Here is a 26,405-nt window from a genome sequence, read left to right as displayed (position 1 = left end):
AAATGCTGAACTTAAGCTTGTACATGGTGACGGATATATCCAGCTACATCGCCTCCTGGACTGCCAGATTCAGAAGTCCTTTTGTTGACTTGTTGAGTCACCTAACCCTCTGCAGAAAGTCTGGGTGTTGTTTGTAATTCTGAGGTTAATTAGAACAAACAAATCAGTTGTTGAAAATAGCTAATCGGTTAAGAACTGTTGACAAATGTATCATTTATTGATTTCATCAACTTTGGATTATTGTAATTCACTTTATCTTAGGTCTTCTCAAGTTCCACTTAACACGTTTAAAGATGGTTCAGAAGCCGGCATTAAGGATGTTGGACACATTACCCCAGTCCTGGCCTCTCTGTACTGACTGCGTTGTTTGAATGTACTATATGAATACATTTTTATTACTTACTCAAGTTTATATTACAAGATACTACTCACATTCATGCCAATGAATGTGGAGCTGATGTGGAATCAGGCGTTAAAGGATGTCTGTTCATCATGACTTGTATCACACCAGTCTTTCACTTGTCCCTTCTATGGTAATAATTTTTAGTAATTAGATATTGCTAGATAATGATATATTTCTACCTCTGGTGATGATGTGCCTGTCAATGCCAAACTATAATTAGCATGACTGATGTTTGAGTCGTTGTCATCGACTTCTTCCCCTTCGCCTGCACGATGTGGTCGTCGTTACGCTCCAAGGACTCATCATCTCGCCTCACTGCCACCGATTTCCCTCCTGGTTTCAAATCAGCACTTCTGTCTTCCAGTGTCAGAGGTTTATCTGCATCCTTCCCACACAGCGTGGCATCCAGTGTTTGAATGGCTGAAAGGATATTTTAGGCGGTAGTAATGGCTTATCAAGCCAGTTTGATATTTTTAAGTGTTTTTATTTTGTGTGTTTTGCAGTCATTTATTTAAGGACATGTCCCCACTGACTCCACTTTGTCTTATCTCTTTTTGGATATTTGATGCATCCCTTTTATGTTTAGCAAGTGTACAGTGAAACGCTGTTGTAGATAAACAATCAGAAATTGGAAGTTATTTTGCAAATATGTTTGTATGTGAATCTAAGTACAGGAAAAAAGACAAAAGAAAGTGTTTTTTTTTCTCTTCAGTCTTCTCTCAGCTCCAAAGCATTTCACCCATGGATGGATGCCTGAACACTGTTATGAGGCCCAGCGGTCCAAAAGGTTTCTGACCCATTTTGAAACACTGCTCTCAGGGTTTAGTGCCAAGTTCAGAGATTTTAGATCAACTATATTCAAAGAATGAACAGTGGGAATAAGGAAGCACCATAATGCTGGGTACCAGATTCTGTGAAAACAACCTGAAATATTATTCCTCCATCTCCGTACTTCACAGTGGGTATTAGGAGTTCCTAATGAAATCCTTAGTTGGGTTTTTGTTGAACATGGTGTGTGGCATTAAGGCCAAACCCGCATGTCTAATCTGTACATTGTTTAAGCATTGTGTCCATGTTGTTTGGTCAGAACTAACCAAACTAAACCTCAGATGTCCTTTTTCAGACAGAGGAGACTTTCTTTTGTCAACCCTTCCACCAACCCACATGTGTTAAGTCTTCTTCTAATTGTGTTGCCATCAACTTTAACATTTAGCATGCTCACTGAGGCTTTCATGGTCTGACATTTGGCTCGTGGATTTTCATTTGTTTTGCTTGTGAACAGTCCACAATTTGACCTTGATGTAAATTAGCTGGAACATCCACTCCCAGCAAGATTGGAAACTGTCTCGAATGCTTTCTGATGGTGAATAATCTTTCTCACTGCATATTGTTTAACTACACATTTTTTTGAACTGGCATTCTATCCCTTTCCTGACTGATGCGCAACTGGAATTGCTTCTCTAAGACCTCGAAATATGTCACTGTAAATATGACAAAACATGTGCATTTATAGCGGTCTTCACACCTGCTGATGAATATTTTATTTTAAGTTCTGATGATTAGCAGGAGGGAAGGATTTAAGTATAGGATAGGATTTAGGGTAAAGGGGTACTTAATATTGCCCATACAACAACCTTTGCACCTTCATGATTGTTAATTAAATGATGTTACAGTGGAAAAAAGTTATACTATTATACTGTGATTGTTTTTGCCTCATACTAAGATCTACTACGAACAGATTATTTATATCATGTTATCATGATGTTATCATGATGTACATGATGAAAATGGGAGTTTTGACTTTTGCACATTAATGTCGAAATGACGCTGTTGTGGAAACTAAACCACCCACTCAGAGCAGATCTAAAACATGAGACTGGAAACTCCAACACTTGTCTGTTTTGTTTTCATTAAGGTCAAGATGTTGTAAGGGAGCAACACCATCAAGACCCGCCGTGAGAAAAAGTGAAAGTAATTATATAGACACGAATACTAATACTACCTGAACACAGCAACAGCTTGGGATGCCGTTTCCATTGTTTCAAACAGCAAAGAGGCCAAAATAAGACGCATGAAGAAGTAAAACTAAAGATAGCAAGTAATCACATTAATTTTCTATTCTTTCTAGCTGGGGTATAACACACACATAGTAGGAACTGGAGGAATGGTTTGTAATAAGTATATTTTCCACTACAAACAAATGGAAAACTAATACAATCAGATAAAGGAATGAAGCTGTAGATGGAGCCAGTTGATCCTATTTTCCCTTGAAAACTTTCTTTAACAAGAAAAACTTACATATACTGCATTATCATATATTCATACAAATATGCAGTTGGCATTGAAAGAGAAAACTGGGAAATGTAGGCAGATGGTTCATATTTGCTCCTTGGGTTGGATACGAGGCAGGAGGCAGGCAAGTGCTGGTATGAATTAAAACTTAAACAAAGTAAAAACAAGGTTGCTGCCAAAGCAGGGAAGTGATAAACAGAAATACTAACATGCATGTATAGAAAAAAGGAAACAATGAAAATCTGGTGAAAACGTAAAGAAAACCAGGAAGAAGTAACATGGAGAGAGGTGATTATTTAACAGGTCAGTACCAGTCAGTAAGGGAATCCCGGTGTGATACTGGGTCAAGGAGCCGCTCTAATTGAAATTAAAAAAGAGAACAATATCTGCTAAATGAAATAGCAAGTGAAATGAGCTAAATGTGAAAAACGAAAGCTCTTTGCAAGATAAGAAATAAACCGAAAAGAATAAGGAAAATGGAAACTAAACTTAACAAAAACAGCAGAAACTCTAAGAGCACAGCTCTCCTGTGGACTATTATCTTGCCATGTTATTTGTCAACCAAATCTGATTAATGGATTATGACAAGAGGAGGAGAAATAGTCTGATTAAAGGTGATCTGGAGAGGATGACGGGATGATCCATGAACGCTGACTGCTTGTTACTGACAACACAACATGTGTCCTCTGAATCTACTTTGAGACTTAAAGAAAATCAAAACAAACAAACAAAAAAAAATTGGTATGTTGTTAACGAAGTCAGTATAATTGATTTAATACAGTTTTATGGATCATGACCTTGTTTGTGTTGTGTTGTGTGCTTTTTTAAATGTTTTACTCAATTTTATTTGAGGGGCAGCCGGATGTTCTTGTACATTCTTGTCCTTACTTACACACATACATGTACATAGCCAAATGACCTTACATCTGGAATGCTAGTGATCTGCTTAAGTTAAGTTTGACTTACTAGCCACCAGGCTGGCATGTAAAGGTGTTTCATAATAGTTTAATGGCTTGAAGGGGTATATACTGTGAGAGTTTGAGAAATATTACATGTACAACAGAACCCTAAATAGAAAATTACCCTGAAAGAAGGGAAAGAAATGCTCCTTTAATGTAGAGCTTTCCTCGTTATCAAAAACAAACTGGCAGTCCAATTCAGGAGCACAGTAGGTGGTCCTAAACGAAAGCTGCCATATTCAGACTTTCACTGTTTTTTATTTGCATATCTCATAACCTGCTAGGCTTTGAAAGCAACAATACACGTTTATAATTAGATAAATATGTAATTTAAAGTAGAAGAGGTCATTTAAAGGTTCAGTCATTGCTGTGCTAATCTCATGGGCATCAGTTTAGCCTACATGGCTAATGTTGACCTCTGTCACTATCAAATCCATCAGTTTAGATGCTTTATGACAAATGCAGGCTTCTAAGGTCACATTAAGTGTGAAGTAAATGGATGCAGACATGTAAACTCACACATGCAAAAGCCTGTGGCACTGAGCAACATTATGTCTTTGCATCTTGCGTTATTCTACAACACTGAGTCAAAGGTTCAGGATGACACTGAATGGTTAACTTCACCCGTGGTTTCTGAGAAGAGGAGCAGCACAAGTTGAGGGAGGAAAATATCACAAGCGCATGGAAGTCAGAAGTATGGCAGGGTGACTGTTCAGAGATTCTGGGAGGAAAGGGAGGACGATAGCTGACAACAAAGGAGGATGAGGCAAAAGGCTGAGAGATGCTGTCTCTTCTCTTTAAGGATAAATTCATGTTGCCACAATAGAGTGACCTTTGCAGAAGACCAATGAGAGAAAACCTCATCTGTACACAAGGAGAATGACCACTACAACTAAAGTACAGTTTCAATTTTCCATAAAACAAAAAAAAAGGAACAAGATAAAATCAGACAAGCTTACTAGAAGGCGAACATGTTAATTAGATTTTAGTGAGACCCTCACGACCCTGACTGATTCCCCTGACTCTCGACAACGTCCCCCTCTCTCATGAACACACCTCCCCCCTACATCTCTCTCCCAATCTCTGAAATCATGTTGTTGGCTTAATTTAGTGTATTTGTGAGAAAAGGGCACTTTTGAACGATCTGTGCTTTCTTACTCAGTCAGTGGTCTGTATAATTACACATGCAGCCATTCTGAAACACTTCAGATAGATGCTGATGCTGATGCAGGCTTATCCACTCTCGTTTGCAGGGCTTTAATTACAGCCACGTTTGTTTTGTGGTGATTGCATAAATTAGCTAACCTCATCCATCACATAGTTGACTGTAAAATGTTTGAACCACATGAAACTGAATGCTGGATATCCGATATCACTGAATTCTTCAGTGATATCATTCTTCATGGGTGCCTTTCTGTAATCTCATCCATCTTACACCATCATTATCTCTTTCTCTGGAAAGAACATTTGCTTTGTGTTTTTTTAACATGTTCTAAGTTGCAGTGAGTAGAGGTTAGTGAAATCTAGTGGAAATATTGTAGATTGCAACTGACTGCAACCATCCCTCATCCCATCTTGTTCTTGCAAGTGTGTTGAAAATAAAATATGGTGGATGTCATTCTACCTACATCATTAAAAACATTGTTCATCGTGCACTTTTTGCACTTCTTCGAATAGATCCTCCCGGATACTTCCCACTGTAACTTTAAACCTACAGCAAAGAAGTTTTAGCTCCCTGTCAGACAGTCTGAATATTTAAACAAACACTGGTGATGCATGCTCAAAACCTCCTCCTGTGGGTCACCTCACCCCGGTTCCCAGCTCACAAGTGCTCTCTTCGAGCTCCACCATGTCCAAAAAAGGGCAAATGGAGGGCAGTTTCTGATGTCAGAAATATATCTTCCTTTTTCTTTTGAACAAAGACTTTCTTTAGCATCGGGAACCGTTCTTGGACGTCTCCTTGGCACTGCCATGCTTTCAGTTGCAGTAGCCTGCTCTACTATTACAGCTCTGCCCTTTTCTGCTCTGTTGAATTAGTTTTATCTGGTTGGCATGAAATAATACTACATTTGGTGCACCAGCTTAAGAATGTCTCCGCACACACAAGATTTTAACATGTCTATCGCTTCATTTATTGGAATCTCCTTTTAGTCGTGCCAACATGTGATTCTGAAGATAACAACTTCTGTCTGCCTTAATAGAGCCTTGATTTGTATTTCTAAGCCTGCATTGTTTTTTTGGGTGTTGTACGTGACTATATTTTTGTTTTGCAGGACCCCAGAAGCAAGCACAAGTTCAAGATTCACACATACGGCAGTCCAACCTTCTGTGACCACTGTGGATCCCTGCTGTACGGGCTCATCCACCAGGGGATGAAATGTGATAGTGAGTATGTGTGTGTGTGAGTGTGAGTGTGTGTGTGTGTGTGTGTGTGTGTGTGTGTGTGTGTGTGTGTGTGTGTGTGTGTGTGTGTGTGTGTGTGTGTGTGTGTGTGTGTGTGTGTGTGTGCGTCTTCATGTGTAAGCATGTAAGCGGGTGCACCTGTGCCGAATGTGCTGTGCTGGTTTCCAAGCGCCTGTCCTAATGAGAACAGATGGGAATAGCCCGCTACTGTACCACACTCAGCCACATCTGCAGGCAAAGCAGAATTCACTGGCCCGCTGAGCTGTCGCTGCATTCCCATTCTTTCCACCCACACTCCTTTTTCAAATCTTCAAAACCTCCTTTGATTGGGTGGCCGATTCCATCCGGTGCTTAATTTTTTTTCTCATTTTAAATGGTCTCATTCAAACTTAATCTCCACCTTTCATTTCTGCTGCACATTTACTTTCTATGCCCATCCGCTTTGGTCTCCCTCACTGCACCATCATCCATCATCCTCCATCCCTCAATCAACACATCCATCCGTGGCTCTGTGGTGGTGGCCTCATCACAGATGGTAACGAGGTCACACCGCCACAAATTGATGAGGGGAGACTATCGCTGTTACAAGCTGTGTCCCCTTCGCTCTCCTGTCCTTGTCTCCTTCCAGCATGTCAGCTTGACAACTCTGCCAAGGAGGACAGGAGGGGGGGGAAAGATAGATAGAGGAAATTTCCTTTGCCAGGTCTTGTAGAGTGCATGTCTTAGCAGGTCAGAGTGGTTATTTGCTGTATTTGATTGGACAGATCACAACATTTTCTCAGTGTAAATCAGTGTATCAGTGTAAATGTCCACGTTAAATATAATGTGAATCTGTCTTTGGGAATTAGTTAAGCAGAGATACTGTAGATCAACCAATATTCCCATGAGATGAAAAATAAAAATATGTATAAGTCAGTTAGCCTTAGCATTTGCATCCAACATGAGGTTGTTTTCCTGGAGTTTTTAAACCAGATTAATACACATACAAGCACAAAGCAAAGTTAGCTGAGCAGTATAGGTGGACATGTCAGTGCATTGTCGGAAAAAAAACTTTTTTGTGTGTTTAAATTTTATATAAATTTTAAACATTTTATGACTTACACAGAAGATCTTAAGTGTAGCTCTCTGCTTCATTTTCCTCTTTTTCTTTTCCCATCACATCACACCCCTCAAGCTATTTTAGTGCCCTTTCCCCAGAGGAAGAAAGATTTTCCCGCAGTTTCTTGGAAACTGAATGAACCTTATTAACACCCAGGGTAGTGTGAAAATAACCACACTTTTTCTGACCTGTTCTCTGTAGATTCATGTATGACTCACCTTCGTATTTATATGCTGGAAAACAGGATTTTAATTTGAACATGATAAGTTTAAAGAGTACCCCCAAACAAGACTAATGCGTGTTTCTTGGTTTTGTCTCTCTCTAGCATGCGATATGAACGTTCACAACCAGTGTGTGGTCAATGTGCCAAGCTTGTGCGGGACGGACCACACGGAGCGGAGGGGCCGCCTGTTCCTGAAGATCGAGGTCAGCATGGACCGGCTACACGTCACAGGTCGGTTTCACTTCAGGCTGCTTCAGATTGCACTGACTTTGATATTTATCAAGTGTGGTAACTTACTGTCCAGTGGGTAGAAATATGTAAACTATGTATATACAATGCAATGAAATCACTGTACTCCAACACCACACCTCAGTACGATAAAGCATCTTCAGGACAACGGGAGATTTGGATCATGGATGTGAGCTTGACAAATCTGCGACAGTGTAACTTATGTTATCATGTGAATTAGGGCTGTTCGATTAATCGATTTTAAATCGTAATCGCGATTATGTAATTAGAATGATGTTAAAACATGAAAATCGTAAAATCGATTTTTCACTTTTTTTTTTTTTTTTTTTTTAACCTTGTCTGCACACATATTAATGATTGATACCATATTAATGATTGATGGAAATACCTCTCAATACCTGCGACAAGTGCCCCATCGGAGAGGCTCTTTAGTGTAGGAGGGGGCGTTGTAACATGCCACCGGGCATCCCTCAAGCCAGATGCGGTAGACCGGCTCGTGTTCCTTGCAAAAAACTTGCAAATGTGAATAGCAAATGTAATGACTGACATTACACACCTCTACCTCCTTCATGGGTTGCATTATTATTTAGCATGCAAAGACCCAGTTTAGTTTAATTAGAAAATGTCTTGTTTTATTTAATTGGAAATATAACTTACTGTATGTTTGCAAGTGCTGATTTGCTGATTTCTTTTTCAGAGATAAAACTTTATATTTTATTATATTTTTTAAAACTTTTTTCAACTTATTTTACAGAGTTTTGCACTTTATTCATTAATTTTTGGTTTAATAAGAGCAAAATTTGCACTTAAAGCCCAATAGGGCAAATCTTCAATAAAAAAACAGCATATTTGAAATCATTTCTTTGCCTTTTGTCAATTCACAAAATAATCGTAATCGTAATCGAAAATCGGATTTTGAGAGAAAAAAATTTTTGGGCAAAATCGAACAGCCCTAATGTGAATAACCCGTGCCATCAAGGTGTATATAATGAAGTGTCCAGTAAGTTGGTATTATAAAAAAAGCTGTATAAACATTAGAGTAAATGGATGAATGAGAAATGCTTTGCAAAGTACTTTATATAACCTAAACAAGTTTAAAAAGGCATCACATGGACTAGTTAGCATTTACTCACTCAGTATATTGAGTGAGTAAATGTTTCAGTATATTTTGAGACTGAAAGAAGTTTCTATTTGAACAAGCTACATCGTCACACTAGAGTTATATTAGAATTAAGGTCACACTGTGGGAGCAGGGTTGAACCACCCATGGCAACAGAAATGAGAATATTCAGCTGTATCCACAGTGTGGGGTCACAACACGTATGTGATCTCCTTGTAGGATATAATCCAAGTTGTATCCGGGAACATTGCCGTCATTACCAATGAACAGGCAGTTTTTAATCATTATAATTTTCACCACCATTTCCCCCCCTCGCACCTTCCTCACATTATGCCATTTTACTGCAGTAACAAGCCTAACACTGGGGAACATTTGAAGCTTTTGTTTTTTTTTTTGTTTTTTTTTTAGAGTTTAAGACTCAATTGGCTTTTATTCACAGTATGGTATGAGGTTAATTCAACATCAAATGTGTGGCGCATCAAAATCCCAAATCTGACAAAAACACAATGCAAAAACACCTTGGGTAGATGTCAGCGCACCAAAAACATGCTTGTCAAGTTCATAGATAACTGCTAAGTGGAGGTAAGTTATTACCCCCCCCAATCATATAAAGTTATTACTGTAATATCATTGATAATTTCATTGATACCTCTGTTGACATCGACACGAGTCATCCAGTAGCCACTGAACTACTAGAGCTCGACTGTCCTGCTGTAGATTGATGCTCGTTTCAGAATCGCAACCACGAAAAGAAAAAGGATGAGAAAGATGCTTTGAAAAACAGAGACGGATTTAGAAATGAGATTTTGAGTTCTTGTTTGCAGATTCTGTGTTTTGATTCACCGCTAGATCTCACTACATTCTCCACGCAAGACATTTGAAGTGACTCATTTGACCTTATAAAGTAAAAGAAAAGAAGAAAGTTTAAGTTCCAACATTTATAGCACTGCCATACTTTCAGTTTCCTTTAACAGATGAGGTTTTAGACTAAAAGTCATTCTTAGCTGATTACGGTACTTGCTTTGGCAGAAGAGTGTACAACAGTGTGTGCGTGCGTGCGTGCGTGCGTGCGTGCGTGCGTGCGTGCGTGCGTGCGTGCGTGCTTGCGTGCGTGCGTGCGTGCGTGCGTGCGTGCGTGCGTGCGTGCGTGCGTGCGCGCGCGTGTGTGTGTGTGTGTGTGTGTGTGTGTGTGTGTGTGTGTGTGTGTGTCTGTGTTTTTCAACACCTCTAAATTATCCTGTCAGTCAGCAGTAGCACCCAGAGTGGAGAACTCTGTGGTGTTAAACCCCCTTTGGTAGGAGGAGACATGACTGCTGGGTCACTTCCGTAACTTGTCTCGCTGTCGCACTCATAGTCGCTCTTGTATTCACACACCACAGCACGTCGAGGCAGTGGTGCTCAGGGAATATTATTGCTGAGACCAATAAATACTTGCTAACTCAGTGAGAATCAGAAAGGAATAAGCAGCTTCAGCCGGAGCGAAGTGGCAGATATGATTGACATGGAAGAATATTGCTTAATATTGCTTAGATTAAAATATGTTTGTTGTACTAGAGTGGCTTCTCAGCTGATTATCTTGCTGGGGTTTTTTTTTTGTTTTTGTTTTTTTTGTTGCTGTGGTGTACAAAGCACGCAGCTCTTTTTGTCTGTTATACTGCTGAACATGCTTTGATCATCTGCACCACGCTGACAGCTACACGCTCCCTTTCATGTCCTTGTTTGCATCTGTCAGTGAATTTTACAGTGGTGTGATGGTGACAAAGAGCCAACGAAGCAGACTGTTAGCTGGGAGGATGACAGTGGTGGTCTTGTTGACATGGTTACAAGATTTGGTGAAACAGACACGAGTGAAGATGAGCCGGCTCATATTTACAATGTTGCCACATCAGATCGGTGTTCTCACTCTTTCCTTTTGTCACTTTTCTTTTTTGTCATACTTTTATTATGTAAAGCACCTTAAGTGCCTCCTTGTTGAAATGCGCTATGCAGATAAACTTGCCTTGCCTTGCCTTGCCTTGCCTCATTTGCGTCGTCCCTGATGTTACGTCTGCACATTGTTACCCTGTTGTGAATGTGTCTGTACCACATTACCCTGAGCTGGCTTCAAGGATTGCACCACAGTTTGGTACCCAGAAACTGCTACTGACATATGTCGTCTCCGACATTAGAAGGCTTTTACCTCCGGAGTCTGTGTCTCTTTAATCAGACATCAAAACCGTGGACGATCATTACGTTTGTCGCTGGGGTTTCAACACCAACTCTAATCTCGATGCCCAGAAGTGGCAGCTGTTCATCACAGCTCACTCAGGCGACTCACCACTAAAACGACCTGAAGATGCTATGGCCGACCCGTTTGGGTACCGCAAGCCTTCGTGGCATCAGCCAGTGTCCCAGGTGTCGCTCTATACCAGGGGTCGGCAACCCAAAATGTTGAAAGAGCCATATTGGACCAAAAACACAAAAAACAAATATGTCTGGAGCCGCAAAAAATAAAAAAAGTCTTGTATAAGCCGTAGTATGGAGGCAACACATGCTGCATGTTTTCTATATTAGTGGGGGAAGATTTTTTTTTTTTTATTATGAACTTCGAGAAAAAAGTCGAAATGTCGAGAAAAAAGTACAAATGTTGAGAAAAAAGTCAAAATTTCGAGAAAAAAGTCTAAATGTTGAGAAAAAAAACGAAATCTTGAGAAAAAAGTAGAAATGTCAAGATTAATGTTGAAGTACAATCTTGAGAAAAAACTCGAAATGTCGAGAAAAAACTCGAAATATTGAGAAAAAAGTCGAAATGTCAAGGAAATAGTCCACATTTCATGAAAAATACTAAATGTTGAGAAAAACATTGAAATGTTGAGAAAAAAGTCGAAATGTCAAGATTAAAAAGGAAAGGAAAAAGGAAGAAAAAAAGAGGAAAAAAGGGAAAAAAGAAGAAAAAAGGAAAAAAAGAAGAAAAAAAGAGAAAAAAAGGAAAAAAGAGAAAAAAGAAGAAAGGAAAAAAAAAGGTCAAACATTTTTGAAAAAGCTCCAGGAGCCACTAGGGCGGCGCTAAAGAGCCGCATGCGGCTCTAGAGCCGCGGTTTGCCGACCCCTGCTCTAAAGCAAGCGAACATCTGTCGACGCTCCTAGTTTACCTCCTCCTTCTCCCCCATCTCTGTCGTTGCCATTCACATGTTCTTTTTATATTGCTCCCTTTACTTCCTGTGGTGCATGCAGACAAAGAAAAAACACAACTGTTGCATTTTCAAATCATCCCATTGCTGCTTCCCTGAACAAGTACATAATATCCTTGGAGTCTTAATCAGATCTGTCAGCTCAAAACCCCAATATCCCAGTCATCCCCAAACCACTGGCTGCATTTCTGTTACAGTTTTGGCACAAAAATGAACCAGTTTCTCAAAGCACTGATAAAACTTACATGTAGCTGTGTTTTCATGAAGATGCTTCTTTTACATCAGACTTGGCATTTTGTCCTCTTGTGAAAAAGAAGAACAGTGGATATGTCCAGAACCTCTTTAAATCTGGCAGGTTGATTTCTATTTCAGCAGCCTCTCTGGCTATCATTATTATTTTATTGATTTATTCTTTTTTTTAAGATTTAGTTGTCAAAGAATTGACACAAAGCTAGGATCTTATAGGTGGAGTGACCACATCTGAGACATTACAGGACAGTCATTGTTCACGAAGGAGCAGTGACTTCAATTTATGTAACGCTAAAACTCCCCTCCTACGCCTGACACATCACATCCAGGCAGCCAGTTCCTACAGAAACAGTCATGTGATCACTTTTTTGTAAATTGGTGTCTTACAGTTGCGACAAAAAGAAAGGGAGACAACAAAATGTGTTGCAGTTTTGAAAAATACTTTTTTGAATTACCTAAAAAAAAAGCACCTCATGAGAAGTCAACCTTTTTACTCAGTAACAGCCACAACTACGAGGCCAAAGTGAACTACCTCGGCCGTGAGTTATGTCTCTAAAGCAAAGTACTGTATATAAGCGTAAAAAAAAAGGTTTTTAATAGTTAGTTAGGTAAAACTGACATTATTGAACCTGCTCTTAAGATCCTCAGCACCAGCTTCTCTAAATCTGATGCACTGAAAAAGCAACGCAGCAACTTCTGTGTCGTGTTTCAGTCTTAGAAGCATGAGGTGAACACCCAAATAAAGGTGCCACATTTTATAGCCTTAAAAAAATAAAGGTGCCACATTTTATATCCTTACAAAAATAAAGGTGCCACATTTTATAGCCTTAAAAAAGTACAAAGAGAGTAAATGTTGAAGTGCATTGTGAATGCCTTTCTTGTCATTCTTGTATATAAGTCTGTATGGACATATAAATGAGTACTGTTCGTTAGATTTCAAGGATCCAGGTGAAATAGAAATGAAAAAATAAATGATGGATCAAATATGTTCACATTCCTTCTCATATAATTGAAAGATGTATTGTTTGTACTTGTGTCTAAACTGATAAATAGACAAAAACAGCATTTTAAATCCTTTTCCAGACAATTCCAGTGTTTCACTCCAGCCACTGAAACACACATCTGTTTGAGTGTGGTGCTCGCACAAGGGTGTTTGAAATCATATTTTCTCCTGGCTGTCTGACTGTGAGTAGTAAAGGGTTTTCAGATTGACAATGGTTATAAAAGGAGGAATAAAGATCACTACTGGGGACAATACATGAGGGAACGAGGGCTGAAGAAGCTTACGTTCTGTAGGGTTTTGTTTTCTTGATTTCTTTCTTGTTCCCTCTTACTAACGGCAGCAATCTGAACAGTGAAGCCACAGCTTGTTCTCCAGCTCCCCTCTGGTTCCTACAGACAAGTGGCGGGCCTTTGTGGTTCACCGCACTGACATGAACTTGATTAAATCTTTCCGGCCAAGAAAACAGACACATCTCCTCAGGCTCTCTCTCCATAACCCCTCATCCACTCCTTTTCGTTGTTTTTCCCTTTCATCGCTTCCTCTGTGGTTGACTTTTCCCGCTATCTTGTCTTTCCTGTTCCTGCCCCTGAGACCTCAGCTTACCTCATCTCTCTCATCACCTTTGATACCAACTGACCGCCTGTCTATTTGCTCATATTTTGTCTTTCTCCTCTATTTTCTTTCTTAAAAGGAGACCTGTCTCTTTTTAGCAGACAGTGGAGTCTGATAGTCTTCTTCTTCATCAGCCTGTGTCACTTTTACTCTCTCTCTGATAGTGTCCTTCATCAGTCTATTATTCATCTTTCCAACGACTGTTTTCCTCTTACAACGGTGACATTTGAAAAGCCATGGGCAGGAGCAGACGTTTCTTCTGGAGTTTTAATGACAGGCATACATAGAAACATCCCTCCATGACCTGCCCACACAAATACAGAGAAAGAGAGAGCGTCTGAGGATGGTGGTTAACGCAGCAGTTTATTCGGGGTGAGATCTCCCACTGCTGACATGCTAGCCTCAGGTTTAAAGAATAGTGGAATGAAACTACATGTTGTCCTCTACTGACAAAGCTCATCACACCATAAAGGCTGTTCTTGGATGAAAATCTGATAATAGACTCTTTATTTTAAGTTATGCAGGATTAAACTGGGATTGTTCTTCACAAAGAAAACCAAAACTGCAATATATTTGGATTATAACATAGATCTAGTCAGATTTTGTGAAAAAGGATCTGAATTGTATTTTCATGCAGTGGATTTTCTCGTACACATTGCAGGAGGTTTTAAGAATACCAAACGGTTTGTTTTATTGATAAAAAGCTCCCTTTGGCAACAAATCTGACTTGGAAAGTCTCCAAAAAGTGAGGACCCAATAGGTCCTAATGGTTAGTTTTAGAAACAAAGGGTTAGCACACAAAGGCTTACACCTTTGGTTGCTACCCATATTGCATTGGACCTGACCCATGGCATGGCCTCTCCTGCTGGTGAGCCCGTGTAGCTTGTTTGGGCTGAGCCCGGGGTTGTTATCAATAGAGTCACCCTTACGTTAGTTTTAGTTCATTTGCCTTGGCAGCGACAATGGCCCTGGACAGTGTATCTCCTGAGATCATTCAGGGATGTAAACCCCTCCACCATGGTGAAGTGGAGATTTGACTGAAATCGTAGATGTGGACTGAAAAAACGAGATTGCGAATACAAATTAGTGTCTTCCACAGGGGAGAAAGACTATCCATTAGAGATAAGTTCATTTATCTGGGAGGATAATTCAATGTTTTGTTTTTTTTTACATTTTCTAAATCCCAAGACAAGTAAAACATCTGACGGGAGCCTGACAGAAGCCTTTGTAGTCAATAAGCTTGTTAACAGCTTTTTCTGAAAATGATCCCCAGTGACCACGTTAAAAAGTGCAAGGAAGCTGTCCAGTCTGCTCTTTCCCTGAAGAAACAAGATCACTTTATAAGAGAAGTATTACAAACTAAGACAATGTAATCACAACTGTGTAATTTTCTTTAGACCAACCAATGTTTGCAAGTTTCTTGTGTGTACTTTGTGGCACTTTTTTAAAAGCAGAAATACTCATCTGATGAGACGCACAATTTACAGAATATGGTCATTCAGGACGGAGGACCTGCTGATTTTGGCTTTATTTGAGTTCTAGTGAAAAACCAGCATCATCCGTCATCCCCAGGCATGTTGTTGTGGCTAGGTTTGAGAGAGCTCCCTGGCAACACATGGTTGCTAAGCTACAATTTGCTTTTTGGGGGGACATGTTTCATGACGTGACCAGAGATTTTTTTATTTTTTTCAAATACAGCAACAAGCATTTAAAATGACAAACAAAGTTTTGCGGTTTTTAGCTTCTAGGGTCCTTCTGTAAGTGTGGAGGTTAAGTTGCTTTTACGATCACAATAGCAGGGATGTGAGAGTGCGTCAGTAATCAAATGTTCCAGCTGAAATTGAAAATGATCCTTTGTCCTCTTTTAAAATGGTCTTAAAGTTTGCTTAACACTTCTCTATTGTTGAAAAATATATAGTTTATATTATCGGTTATAGTTATAGCATGTCTTTCTTATTTTCTGTTTTGAATTTTGAAGTTTTTTTAGTTTTTTTTTTAAATATTGCTACCGTTTTGGATTTTAATCATTCCTCTAAATATTGTAGTGCATTGTTTCTGATATTTTTGATCTTGAATGCGTGTCCAGACAAGAAACTGGGATCCCGCGTTCATTGTGGTCCGCCTCTATCCGTCTGCTGTGTGTGTGACGTTGGCCTGTGGATCCCTGACTCTGCACTGCAGGGATCCATCCAACTCCCGTTTGGCTTGGCAGCCCCCCCCCCCCCAGATTATCAGGCATTCATTGGTGGCACACGGTGTTGTTATGCAACTACACATTTGAATTTCAAAGCCTTTTTTTTTGTTGTGTGTGTGTATGTGTGTGTGTGTGTGTTTGTGTAGGGGGGGGTTACGCTGTCAGCCCACCCCAGCCCCATTTGCACCCGCCAAATCCAATGAGAGTCATTTTTAGCTGTGACACATTTTTATTAAGCAGGTATTGGTATCAGATGGAGATATCTGGCACAGGATATGTGTTTTTATAAGGTGATGGTTCGGTGGAGGTTTTATTTGTTTTTTGCACCTGCGCTGCACACTTGTTGCGAGGATGCACTCGGTTTCATGTCTGAATAGCATCCACAGCATCTTGTAATTACCTGTGTGATACTGAACCCTCTGATCTCCTGCACAGGCATATGTCAACTTTGTGTCTGCTTTACCCCAAAACTAATAAGAAAGGCAAAACACACTCCCACTAATTTTATTAGCAGCTCCCTTGTGAGGAGCATGGAGAAGGGAGGACACAGATGGCAAGCAGGTCTTGTTGTATCTAAGCAACAACCGACAGCATGGTCCTTGATGATGATGTTTCATTATGTGTGTGTGTGTGTGTGTGTGTGTGTGTGTGTGTGTGTGTGTGTGTGTGTGTGGGGGGGGGGGGTCTGTGTACATTTATCAGAGAAACGCACACAAAGAAAATCCATCTTGCACACACACCCCTTGTTTAAAATTCACTAAATATGGTATCTGTCCTCAACTGCCTGTGTTTATCGGCACATGTCCTCTCATTAGCGTGTTGTCGAAGTTTCTTTTGTGTTGTTTAGTGCCTGCGTTGCCATGGAAGTGACTAATGCCAGAGAACACCACCACAGCCAGCAGAGGGTAGGCTTTCGATGAGGACGTGGGATGCTGTGATTTTCCTTATGCCCTTCATACTTTAGGTGTTACTCTGTGTCTTTGTCCTGCAGTGTCATGCATATGTTTGTGTGGGCTTTCGGGTGATGGAGAGAGCAGTAGAGAAAGGGAGACGAAATGACACGGAGGGTGATAACTGGGCTGAGAATTTGCTCAGTACAAGGAGTGAACTATAAGGTTAAATCTATACAGTCTTGAACATGGGAACAGCTTCAGAGGGATAATGAGAGACCTACACTGCCCTCTGCTGCAGGAAACTGGAACAGCATGGAAAATGGAAAATTGGTATGAATATTGATTCAACTGGTTGTCCTTCATTTTTTCAGCTTCACTTCAGCTTTTATCTTATTGTTTTGGCCTTTTTAAAAGATTGTATCTTTTTTCTGTTGTATTTCATGTTGTAGATGATAGGTAATATAGTAATCATTCTTTGGTCTTGGGGAAACATGGCACTGTGTTCCCCTTTTTTATTCCCAGCTGTGTTTCTCTTATGTCTTCTGTCAACACACAGTGGTGTCAACCTCCAAGATCTTGGATTATTTTTGCCATTTTCAGAGGACTATTTGATTATTTATTGTACAATATTTGTTTGAGTAAATTACGCACACTTACAGTCAACACCAAGGAGACTTGCAACCACTGCCCCAGAAGACACTGCATCCCAACTAACTGGCAGACATTTGAATGATTTCTGTTTACCGGCTCCTCTGGCAAAGCACAAACCAAGAATGAGCAGTTGCCTCGCACTTCACAGTTTTTGACTTATCAACTGATCAGTTGAAGCAGATTTACACTTTCAGGAGGGTCAGCCTGAAAGTGAAGGAAGGTGTGAAGAGGTGCAGCAGGCATGTAGAATCAGACATAAACCTTTACATTTGCCTCATACGGTCTCTTTCAAAACAGCTCATAATGAAGAGATCTAATGCAGTTTGTTTATTTCCAGCTGTCTGCACCTTTGTGTCACGTGATTTGAGGATTACATTAAGTGGGTTTGACAATTGTATGCTTTATAATAAACTTAAATAGAATAGACTCTTGAGTGACAGCCTAGTAGCTTATTGGTCCTGCCCCGCGATGATTACGTTTAAATATACAGAGTGGACGGATTGCACATTTTTCTTTCTTTCTTTCTTTCTTTCTTTCTTTCTTTCTTTCTTTCTTTCTTTCTTTCTTTCTTTCTTTCTTTCTTTCTTTCTTTCTTTCTTTCTTTCTTTCTTTCTTTCTTTCTTTCTTTCTTTCTTTCTTTCTTTCTTTCTTTCTCTCCTGCTGTTAATTATTTCTTCATGTTTCCACTGCATGACTGTCCTGTGTCCTGTGTTTGCGTGTTCTCATGCTGATGTTAAGTAGGGGAGTGGCAACTTACAGCAGATGTCGCCATGGTGAACGTGGCCTCTACACACCAACTCATCCCTTTACTCCTGCTGCAAGCACCTTAGCACTCCTCTTTCTCAATTTTTCCAATATCACACAGGAAAATGTCATGTCACATTATCTGTCCACCTTTGCTCAACTTCAGTGCACAGTTAGCATTAAGAGTCCACTAAAAAAACAATTCACCTCCTCCAGCAGTGTAATTTTGTTAAAAACCTGTTTTACTTTCATATTTCATAACTAAATATGTGACTTTTAGTGCAACAACTCTGTTTCTGTTTTTTGTTTTTTGTTGTTTTTTTCACACTTACAATATGTTTAGCTTCACAGCTTCTGCTACCAGTATATGTGGTATCCGATTTGATTGGTTTGTTTCTCTGACTGTCTGAAAATATGAAATGCACTACATGGACATAAAAAGTCATACCTGTGTGTAAAATGGCCTCTTTAAGATCATATCAAGCTGATTTTTAACTAGTCTCCTCTAGTGCATCCCAGACAGTCTAATCAACGTTGAGGTCTGGACTGTTTACCTGTCCACATATGAAAATGTTGTCTTATTCTCCCTGAAAAACTCTTTATCAGTTTGAAGCCAATTAATCTTTGTAATGCTATCTTGAAAAAATCCCATAATGTCAGGGAGGACAAAAATCTACTGATGGACAACCTTTATGTATTTTCAGGTAGTCATTGTTTGGGGACATGATGTTGCTGAACCTAGATTTGACAAACTAAAGCAACCATAATATCATAATAATATCATAATACTGGCACCACCGGTTTGCATTGAAGGGACTAGGCATGATGGGTGATTCACTTCATCTACCTTCATCATGACCTTTATCCATTGCTTCATTGTTCTGATTCTACAATCCAGGAAACAAGGTGCTGTCATGAAATAAAAGTTGGCAAAACTCCATTTCTACTCAATCAAACAAGAAAGGAACTGAGAACAGATATACCTGTAGCTGATTCAGCTTCAGTAACCAGAGGTATATGGAGAAGTAAAAGGGAGGAAGAGAATTATTCCAGCAGTTGAGCTTGGTGGTGGTAGAATTATGCTCAGGGGCTGTTTTCCTACCGGTGGATCTGGACAATATTATACAATGGACAGGATAACAAAAAGCGAGCAAAGTGTGAAATTTCTCCAGCATGACCACAAACCCTCATCTCATCGGTCATTAGTCATCAGTCATTTGATCCACAGCAAATGCACAAGTGTACATTTATATATTTGATACTTTCTCCCATCAATCAAAAATATGAAGTAACTTTTCAGGATGAGGATTCATATTGCCAGAGAGCAAAGACTTAAAAAGATTTTCAGGGGGAAAACAAAAACTCAATGACATCAGTGATCAGTTAAAATGGTTAAAACTTGAACGATGTTTGATGTTCTAACAAGTGACCCAAGACAAATATCAAAGCTGGTGGCTAAATAGTTTAAACAAGCTAACACAGAGCTTTCAAACTGCCCTGACCTCAGCTAAAACAGCAATGAATAGAGGTGAAGTGAGGTTTGTTCCAGGAAACAAATGTGTCTTCTGCCAGAGGCTTGTTATTGACTTCAGAAACTACTATGTCAGGGGGAAAGTTGCTCGGGGACATTCAGCCAAATATTACATGTACGTCCGTAATTAATTTTTTGATTAAATTTGTGTCTTATGCAACTATTCTGCCCTAAAAAGAGTGCAGTTCAAGGAAATTGTTGATGTCCCAAGAAATAAAGCTCAGATAACTATTGTTTGCTCTCAGCTACAAAATGACTTTCATCAACGCAACTTTGTGACCTCCATCCTTCTACTCTCATTCAATTTGGAGCTCTCCATTAATGTACTATTTCCCTCCTGATTCAGTACAGTCATGTTGTCATCGAGTCTGGCTCAAACACTCACATATTCTTTCACATCTCTTCCAGTGGGTGAAGCTAGAAACTTGATTCCTATGGATCCAAATGGTTTATCAGACCCCTATGTTAAACTCAAACTAATCCCAGACCCAAAGAATGAGACCAAACAGAAGACAAGGACCATTCGATCCTCTCTCAACCCCTGCTGGAACGAGTCTTTTACCTTGTGAGTGAAAACGGCATGAGAATGTCTTTTTAAATGATACAAAAGAAAAAAAAATCAAAAAGTTTACCACGCTCTCACACATAATTTCCAGAGTGCGATGCAAAAACGTTACTAAATACTTTCCTTCTTGGTTTTTGTCTACGCAGTAAGCTGAAAGCATCAGATAAGGACCGACGTCTGTCCATTGAGATTTGGGACTGGGACAGAACCACCCGGAATGACTTCATGGGCTCCATGTCGTTTGGCGTGTCCGAACTCATCAAATCTCCAAACTGTGGATGGTCAGTTTTCTCTCTGTGTATAATTCACTACCAGTAAATTACCATTAGTATGCCATACTGCGCATGACCTCTGAACTGGATTCTTGAGGCTTCGACAGCACTTCTGTAGCTGAAATGGATTCATGATTGTAAGAGATGCAACAGAATGACAATTCAGGCAGTAAAAAGCACAACTTGGTCGGTGGTATTCAAATTCTCATCTCTTTCTCAGCAAGAAGGAGATGTGCTGTGTTTTATTAATTTTTTAGTAGCAACGGGAAAAGCTGTGAAAACTCGCAGTATATTAGAGTTTGATAATAAGCGGTACCACTCAGAGCGGTACCTTTCCGCCATCTGATACAGTTTGCACCCAGCTGGTGAACAAAAAGCACTTTGGAGAGGGTGGAGAGCGAAACCAGCGCTTGATTCTTACTTACAGCCTTACATGGAGGTGAAGAGAAAGAAAACTCAGAATGAATGCGTAACTACTGAAGTGTTACTGTTTCACTGGCTTCTTTCTGTTCTTTCCACCTTAAAGACCAGATTTGAGGAGTGCCCCCATAGGAACATTTTTCCCTGATGGTTTGAATGGCTCTCTGAGGTTAAAAGGGACTGAGGACTTTCCTGAGGGATAACAGCCCTTTGCAGGACTTTTGTTAGCTAAGATTCACAACACAGATGTGAATGCTGAAGTAATGTAATAGCTAATTTGTTGGTGGCTGACAAATCAAGATCAAGTTGTTGTTTATTGGCTCATTAAACCCTGGGCTTCATGGTTACTCCACTCACCATGGTTTCATTTAAAAGTTCACAAGTTGTAGTTCTTCCTCAGTGTACTCTGCCTCAACCTGAAGTAATCAACGTAATCATCATCGCATGTGCTCAGAAAGTTGGCCATAGTTAGCCATCACATTAGCTACTGGCCACTGGCCAGTCACAATGTTGACAGAAGTTACAGCAGGGTTTGTGGGTGCTGCATGTGATCACTGTTCTCAGGTAGTGTCACTTTGGCCAAAATGAAAATATTTGTGTCAGATAATAAGAGTGTTACGTCTCATTTTGCATCATCATATCAATGTAAGCCTAAGGTAAATGGAGAAGTCCCAACATGAAAATAGTATTTGCTTTCTTATAAAACTATGGAGTTTACAGCAGATGATCCCATTTTCCAAATGTGTATCCTTTTAGCGGCTAATGTTGATAACTGTTTTTTATATGGCCAACCTTTTACCAAGATTTCATGTAACGGTGGAATCTGCTGTTGCACTCCGACATTGACCAATAAATCTACGCTTCCATCGTCTGGACCAGTCCCAGTACACTGGACCAATCATCATAAAGTTTTCCAACCAATCTCTGTAGACTTTCAGAAATAGTCCCCATCATGTAGGGAATCCTCCATCTTTGAGGTAGCAGCTAAAAAAGATCCTCTACAATCTTTGTAGTTCCTGCACACACAAAATAAGGGATGCCTCCTCCACACGTTATAAGAACTGTGATGAGCTGCCTGTAGTCCAACAGCATGGCTGTCCTTTACGGTGTCAGTCAAAAATATCTCTAAAAGTTCATTTTGTGATGGTCTATGTTAAACAAAGTCTTCAATCCTCAATACGTAAATGCAAGAACCTTTGCATGACGTGCACTATGTGAAAATGGCTAATCTTGTTCTATATACAGTAATATTGTTATTTGGCTTTATTTTGAATTTCTGAATCGAGTCTATTGGAGGAAGCCTGCTTGTGGGCCTGATCTAAAAGTAACCACAGCTGTGATTTGCTACCAATGTTCCTTCCAAACAGCGGGGTGTTGTGCGTAAAACAGACATAAACACTGTCATCTGCAGCCAGCCCGTCAGGCTGACGAACAGCACCTGTTTACGTCATTTCCTCATCTCCCCGCCGTTGTGTAGCTGCTTTGTTTTACTCTGCTAAACAGACACTTACAGGCGTAGTCAACTCAGTCTCTGTTAAGCCCTGTTTGCATACTCGCTGCTATTTCGTATAAACCGAGCCTGATCGACTGCTTTGAGCAGGAGCTCCAGGAATCATCTACTGTAGATGTAAAAATGTTGGCAGCAATCTTGGAAACTACTACAGTGCTTGTGTCTTTGTGTGGCTGTGACTACATTTTGTACTGCATGTTACAGGTCATTAGACAAGTGGTTAGAGGATGTGTACATCGGAGGAAAAACAGAGTCAACAGACAGTCCTGCAAACATTCAGCACTAAACTGCTTATTCAGATTTATAGCTGCATGGGTAAACAGGAAATTATACATGAGGGATAAAAAGTGTTCAGGTATACAGTGTATATTTTTTTTAAAAAAACATAAATGTTTTTTTTTTTTTTAAAGCATGGATTTACTTTTTTTTTTTTTTTTTAATCTCAGGTACAAGTTACTGAACCAGGAGGAGGGAGAGTACTACAACGTCCCCATTCCCGAAGTGGATGATGTCAATCTGGAGCTCCGACAGAAGTTTGAGGTGAGGAGCAGTGTTGAGCAGATTCTCTTTTCATGTACTGTATGCACACATCTAATGAATATAGATACCCACCTTTGAACAAAATCTATCCTACGCTCTCATCACCGTGGTAACCTCGTCTTGTTCCCGCTCCTTGTATTTTCCCTCAGTGGCAAATGAGAATGAATGCTCTTGTCTGTAAATGAGAGTACGATAAGGACTTACTGTGATTATAGTTGATAACAAAATGTATAGGTAGTGCTCATAGAAAGAACAAAAAATACAAAGCAGAATATAAAGAAGTAAAGTCACACCGGGCAGTAGTAGGTTTCAGAGTGTAATAGTCATGTTTGTACTAACCTTTCTAGGACAGCTTTAACAGGTGTATTGTTACAAGCGATCCAACATTACACTGGAACGCAAACACAGAAAAGTATACGAAGCGAAGAGACATCCTCTCCACAGTCAGAACTAAGCCAAGGAGGGCTTTTTGTTCAAAGGACATCCTTCAGGTTGTGGTATATTTAGTAGACCTTAATGGAGTCTAATGTAAGCTGTTTGCTTCCCAGCAGCACTGAGACGTGACACTTTCTGAAAACGATCAGAATGTAAACTGATCCTTGAATGAAAACATTTGAACAAGAGATACTAGAAGCACTATGATGCCAAAAAGAAGTTGTAACGATGCTTTGAAAAAAGTGTGTCTTATTTTAGTGATTTGTTGAAACACATTTTTGCTTATTGATTGCATATCTTCACCAACAACATACAGCCTTAAATAAAGCTCATAACCCATTCATTGTTAATATAAGATATCCACAATATTGAATAGTGCAAGGCACACAAGTGCAAAACTGTGTGGGATGTAAATAAATAAAATCGATCTAAAAGAAAGTAAGGACAAGTTTATTAAAGTGTACTTGTTGCTGTCTCTTGACTCGTCATATCAGTTTTTTTGTTTCTCTCCACACTACACAACACTGACCTTGGTTTTCCTTTGAGACTGACGTCTAATGCAACTGTGTGGTTGCCAAGGAAACCAGGATGGAGTGCAGCAGATGTGAATGGTTTTTCAGTCATACCTTTAGTCTTTGATAGATGCTTATAGATGACTGAAGTTACGACCTGCCGTGTCCATGTGTCGGCGAGACTTCAGCTGATTTTTGACCGCACTAATCAGTGAGTTTCTTCTGTGTTCTAGGCCTGCCAGTTAAACAACCACTATGTGAAGGTAGCTCTTCTGCCTGCTCTGTTCGTTTCTCTCATGTCCAGCTTGCATAACACTTAATTCACTTAATGATTTGGGATTGTTTGTGGATCTCTGCTGGGATTTCACAAATGAATCTGATTTACTAACAAAGGCTTTCTGCAGCATATAGTTGAAACATCTCAACTAAGTTCTTTCTCTTACTCCTCTCACACATGTATACACTAACCTTTTTCCTTGTTCCTAACTTATAATAGCACGTAAATGTAAAAATAAATGATTAATGTATAACTTTTTTAGAATGAAGTTAGGGTTTTTAAGGATTTTGCAGCTCTTGTATCATCGCCAGTTAATCTTATTTTTTGTAGCCGTTACATTTAAAGTCTGCTGAAGCAAGGACACATGAAAAGAGAAGAAAAAAGAGGGAGAAAAAAGAGAAGCTTTTCTGAAATTACAATGACGGCGTAGTTTATAAAAACGGCACATTTGATTTTCTAACTCAGACCGTTGGATCATCACCTTAGAGAGATTGTTTAATGCGCATCTAAAAGGATAATGACAAGGTTTGTGAATAATTATAGCCTTCTGAACCTGCACTGCTGTGCTTATTAAAGAAGGTTCAGATAGTTGGCTTTTATTTTCAGAGAGATCTAAAAGACTGAGAACAAATATTCTGAGGCACGGATGGGAATGAAGCTTGCGTTCTTCCAACACAAGTGGAGCAATTGTGAAAAGAAAACGTCAACGTATCATCAGAGCTGCAAACATGTCTCAATCATAGTTTCATTCGTTTACAGTTTTACTACTTCAACTATAGAACATACTGCATCCTTTACATATGCACTACTACACACAAACACCAGACAGCATTGTTGTTAGTAAATTTGTGAAGCACTCGGGCCTCTGGTTCTGCCGGCGTCCCGGCTGTAATCAGTGGGCAGCCACGAGCATGGAGAGCTTCACATCTGCTCCTCACAGACCGTCCTCTACAAGTCTGCCTGAGTTATAGAAGGCTGTGAGGACATGGACCATGGACAGACACCTAGGGTCCGGTCGAATAGTCTTTTTTTTTTTTTTTTCCACAGGAAGGGTCCCGTCTGAGTGAAATGATGTGGAATATAAGTAGCAGTCATAGTAAGACTATTCGACCGTTCCCCTCAACCCTCAGTAGTGGCGTGAACAGTTCCACTCACAAGGTTCTCCATGTGCCTGCTGTGAGTGTGCTCGATCTCTCCACACAGTGGCAGTGTTATATTTATTGTAAGACTGGTGTGTGGCTGCTTCATCAGTGTTTACATGCAACTTTGTGTGGTCACGTTTGTTTGAGGTGAAACAAACAGATTTTGGTTTTGTGAATGGTTGATGTGAAGTTTTCCTATTTTGTATTTAAATATACAGCTATGAAACTGGTTTGTGTTGGTCATGTGAAGGTTTATGTGAATAAGTTCCAAAAGTGACCACTAGGTGTCTCTGCAGCATAAAGTTTATATGAGATGAGAAGCTGGAAACAGAAAATGTGCAGACAATGACCACTAAATTCAAAGGCTTCCTGTTTCTGTTTTATAAAAGTAGCAACAGTGATGTGGTGATATGGTATGTATAAATTCACAAAAATATCTACAATCCAAACCTAAACAAAGAGTCAATATACTAGAGATAATGTTTGGATCCTGCTCCTTTTGCAATGTTTAAGCTGTGCTTATGTAACGTGACTCCTTAAAGTCATGTGAATATGTTTAATTCACAGCAAAACCAAAGCGTACATTTCATTTGTGACGAAAATTTCTTGAAGACTCATGAAGAAGGTTTTTACAGGGAAAAATAAAAGCAAAAATTATAGAAAGAGCTTGACAAAGGTGAACATGCAGCAACAGTCATAAAAAGCTCACTGCTGCAATAAAAAGAGTCAAGACTTCTTCAGAGGATGACTTTTCACCCCCTGAGCTCAACATCATTATAGCTTTTTACATCTCCTGCATTTAATTTGGACTTTTGCACACTGCACAGCTGTCTCCATCCCTCCTTAATTATTAAGTTGACTGCACTGACCCAACACTGCTGCAGATCAAAACCACTGCGGTTAACAGTTGTCTCAGTGGACTCTCGACCAACCTACA

At 39.7% G+C, this 26,405-nt stretch overlaps 1 protein-coding gene across 4 annotated transcripts in view; it reads left to right on the top strand.

Moving 5' to 3' along the window:
• The window catches only part of prkcab (protein kinase C, alpha, b), a 145,827-nt gene that overhangs the window by 108,047 nt on the left and 11,375 nt on the right, over positions 1-26,405 (top strand). For 2 of the 4 annotated variants that reach the window (XM_061711164.1, XM_061711167.1), the window contains 6 exons: positions 5,928-6,039; positions 7,482-7,610; positions 20,204-20,360; positions 20,507-20,641; positions 23,009-23,102; positions 25,374-25,502. In XM_061711164.1, the coding sequence (XP_061567148.1) occupies positions 5,928-6,039; positions 7,482-7,610; positions 20,204-20,360; positions 20,507-20,641; positions 23,009-23,102; positions 25,374-25,502 (756 nt within the window). Of the gene's footprint in view, positions 1-5,927; positions 6,040-7,481; positions 7,611-20,203; positions 20,361-20,506; positions 20,642-23,008; positions 23,103-24,282; positions 24,313-25,373; positions 25,503-26,405 lie in introns of all 4 variants that reach the window. The other 2 variants (XM_061711165.1, XM_061711166.1) reach the window with 2 other exon arrangements.

This window comes from Cololabis saira, chromosome 21, assembly GCF_033807715.1.
Source record: "Cololabis saira isolate AMF1-May2022 chromosome 21, fColSai1.1, whole genome shotgun sequence".
Taxonomy (NCBI): Eukaryota; Metazoa; Chordata; class Actinopteri; order Beloniformes; family Belonidae; genus Cololabis; species Cololabis saira.
The sequence above is the reverse complement of the archived record's forward strand: the minus strand, read 5'-3'. Positions and strand labels throughout refer to the sequence as shown.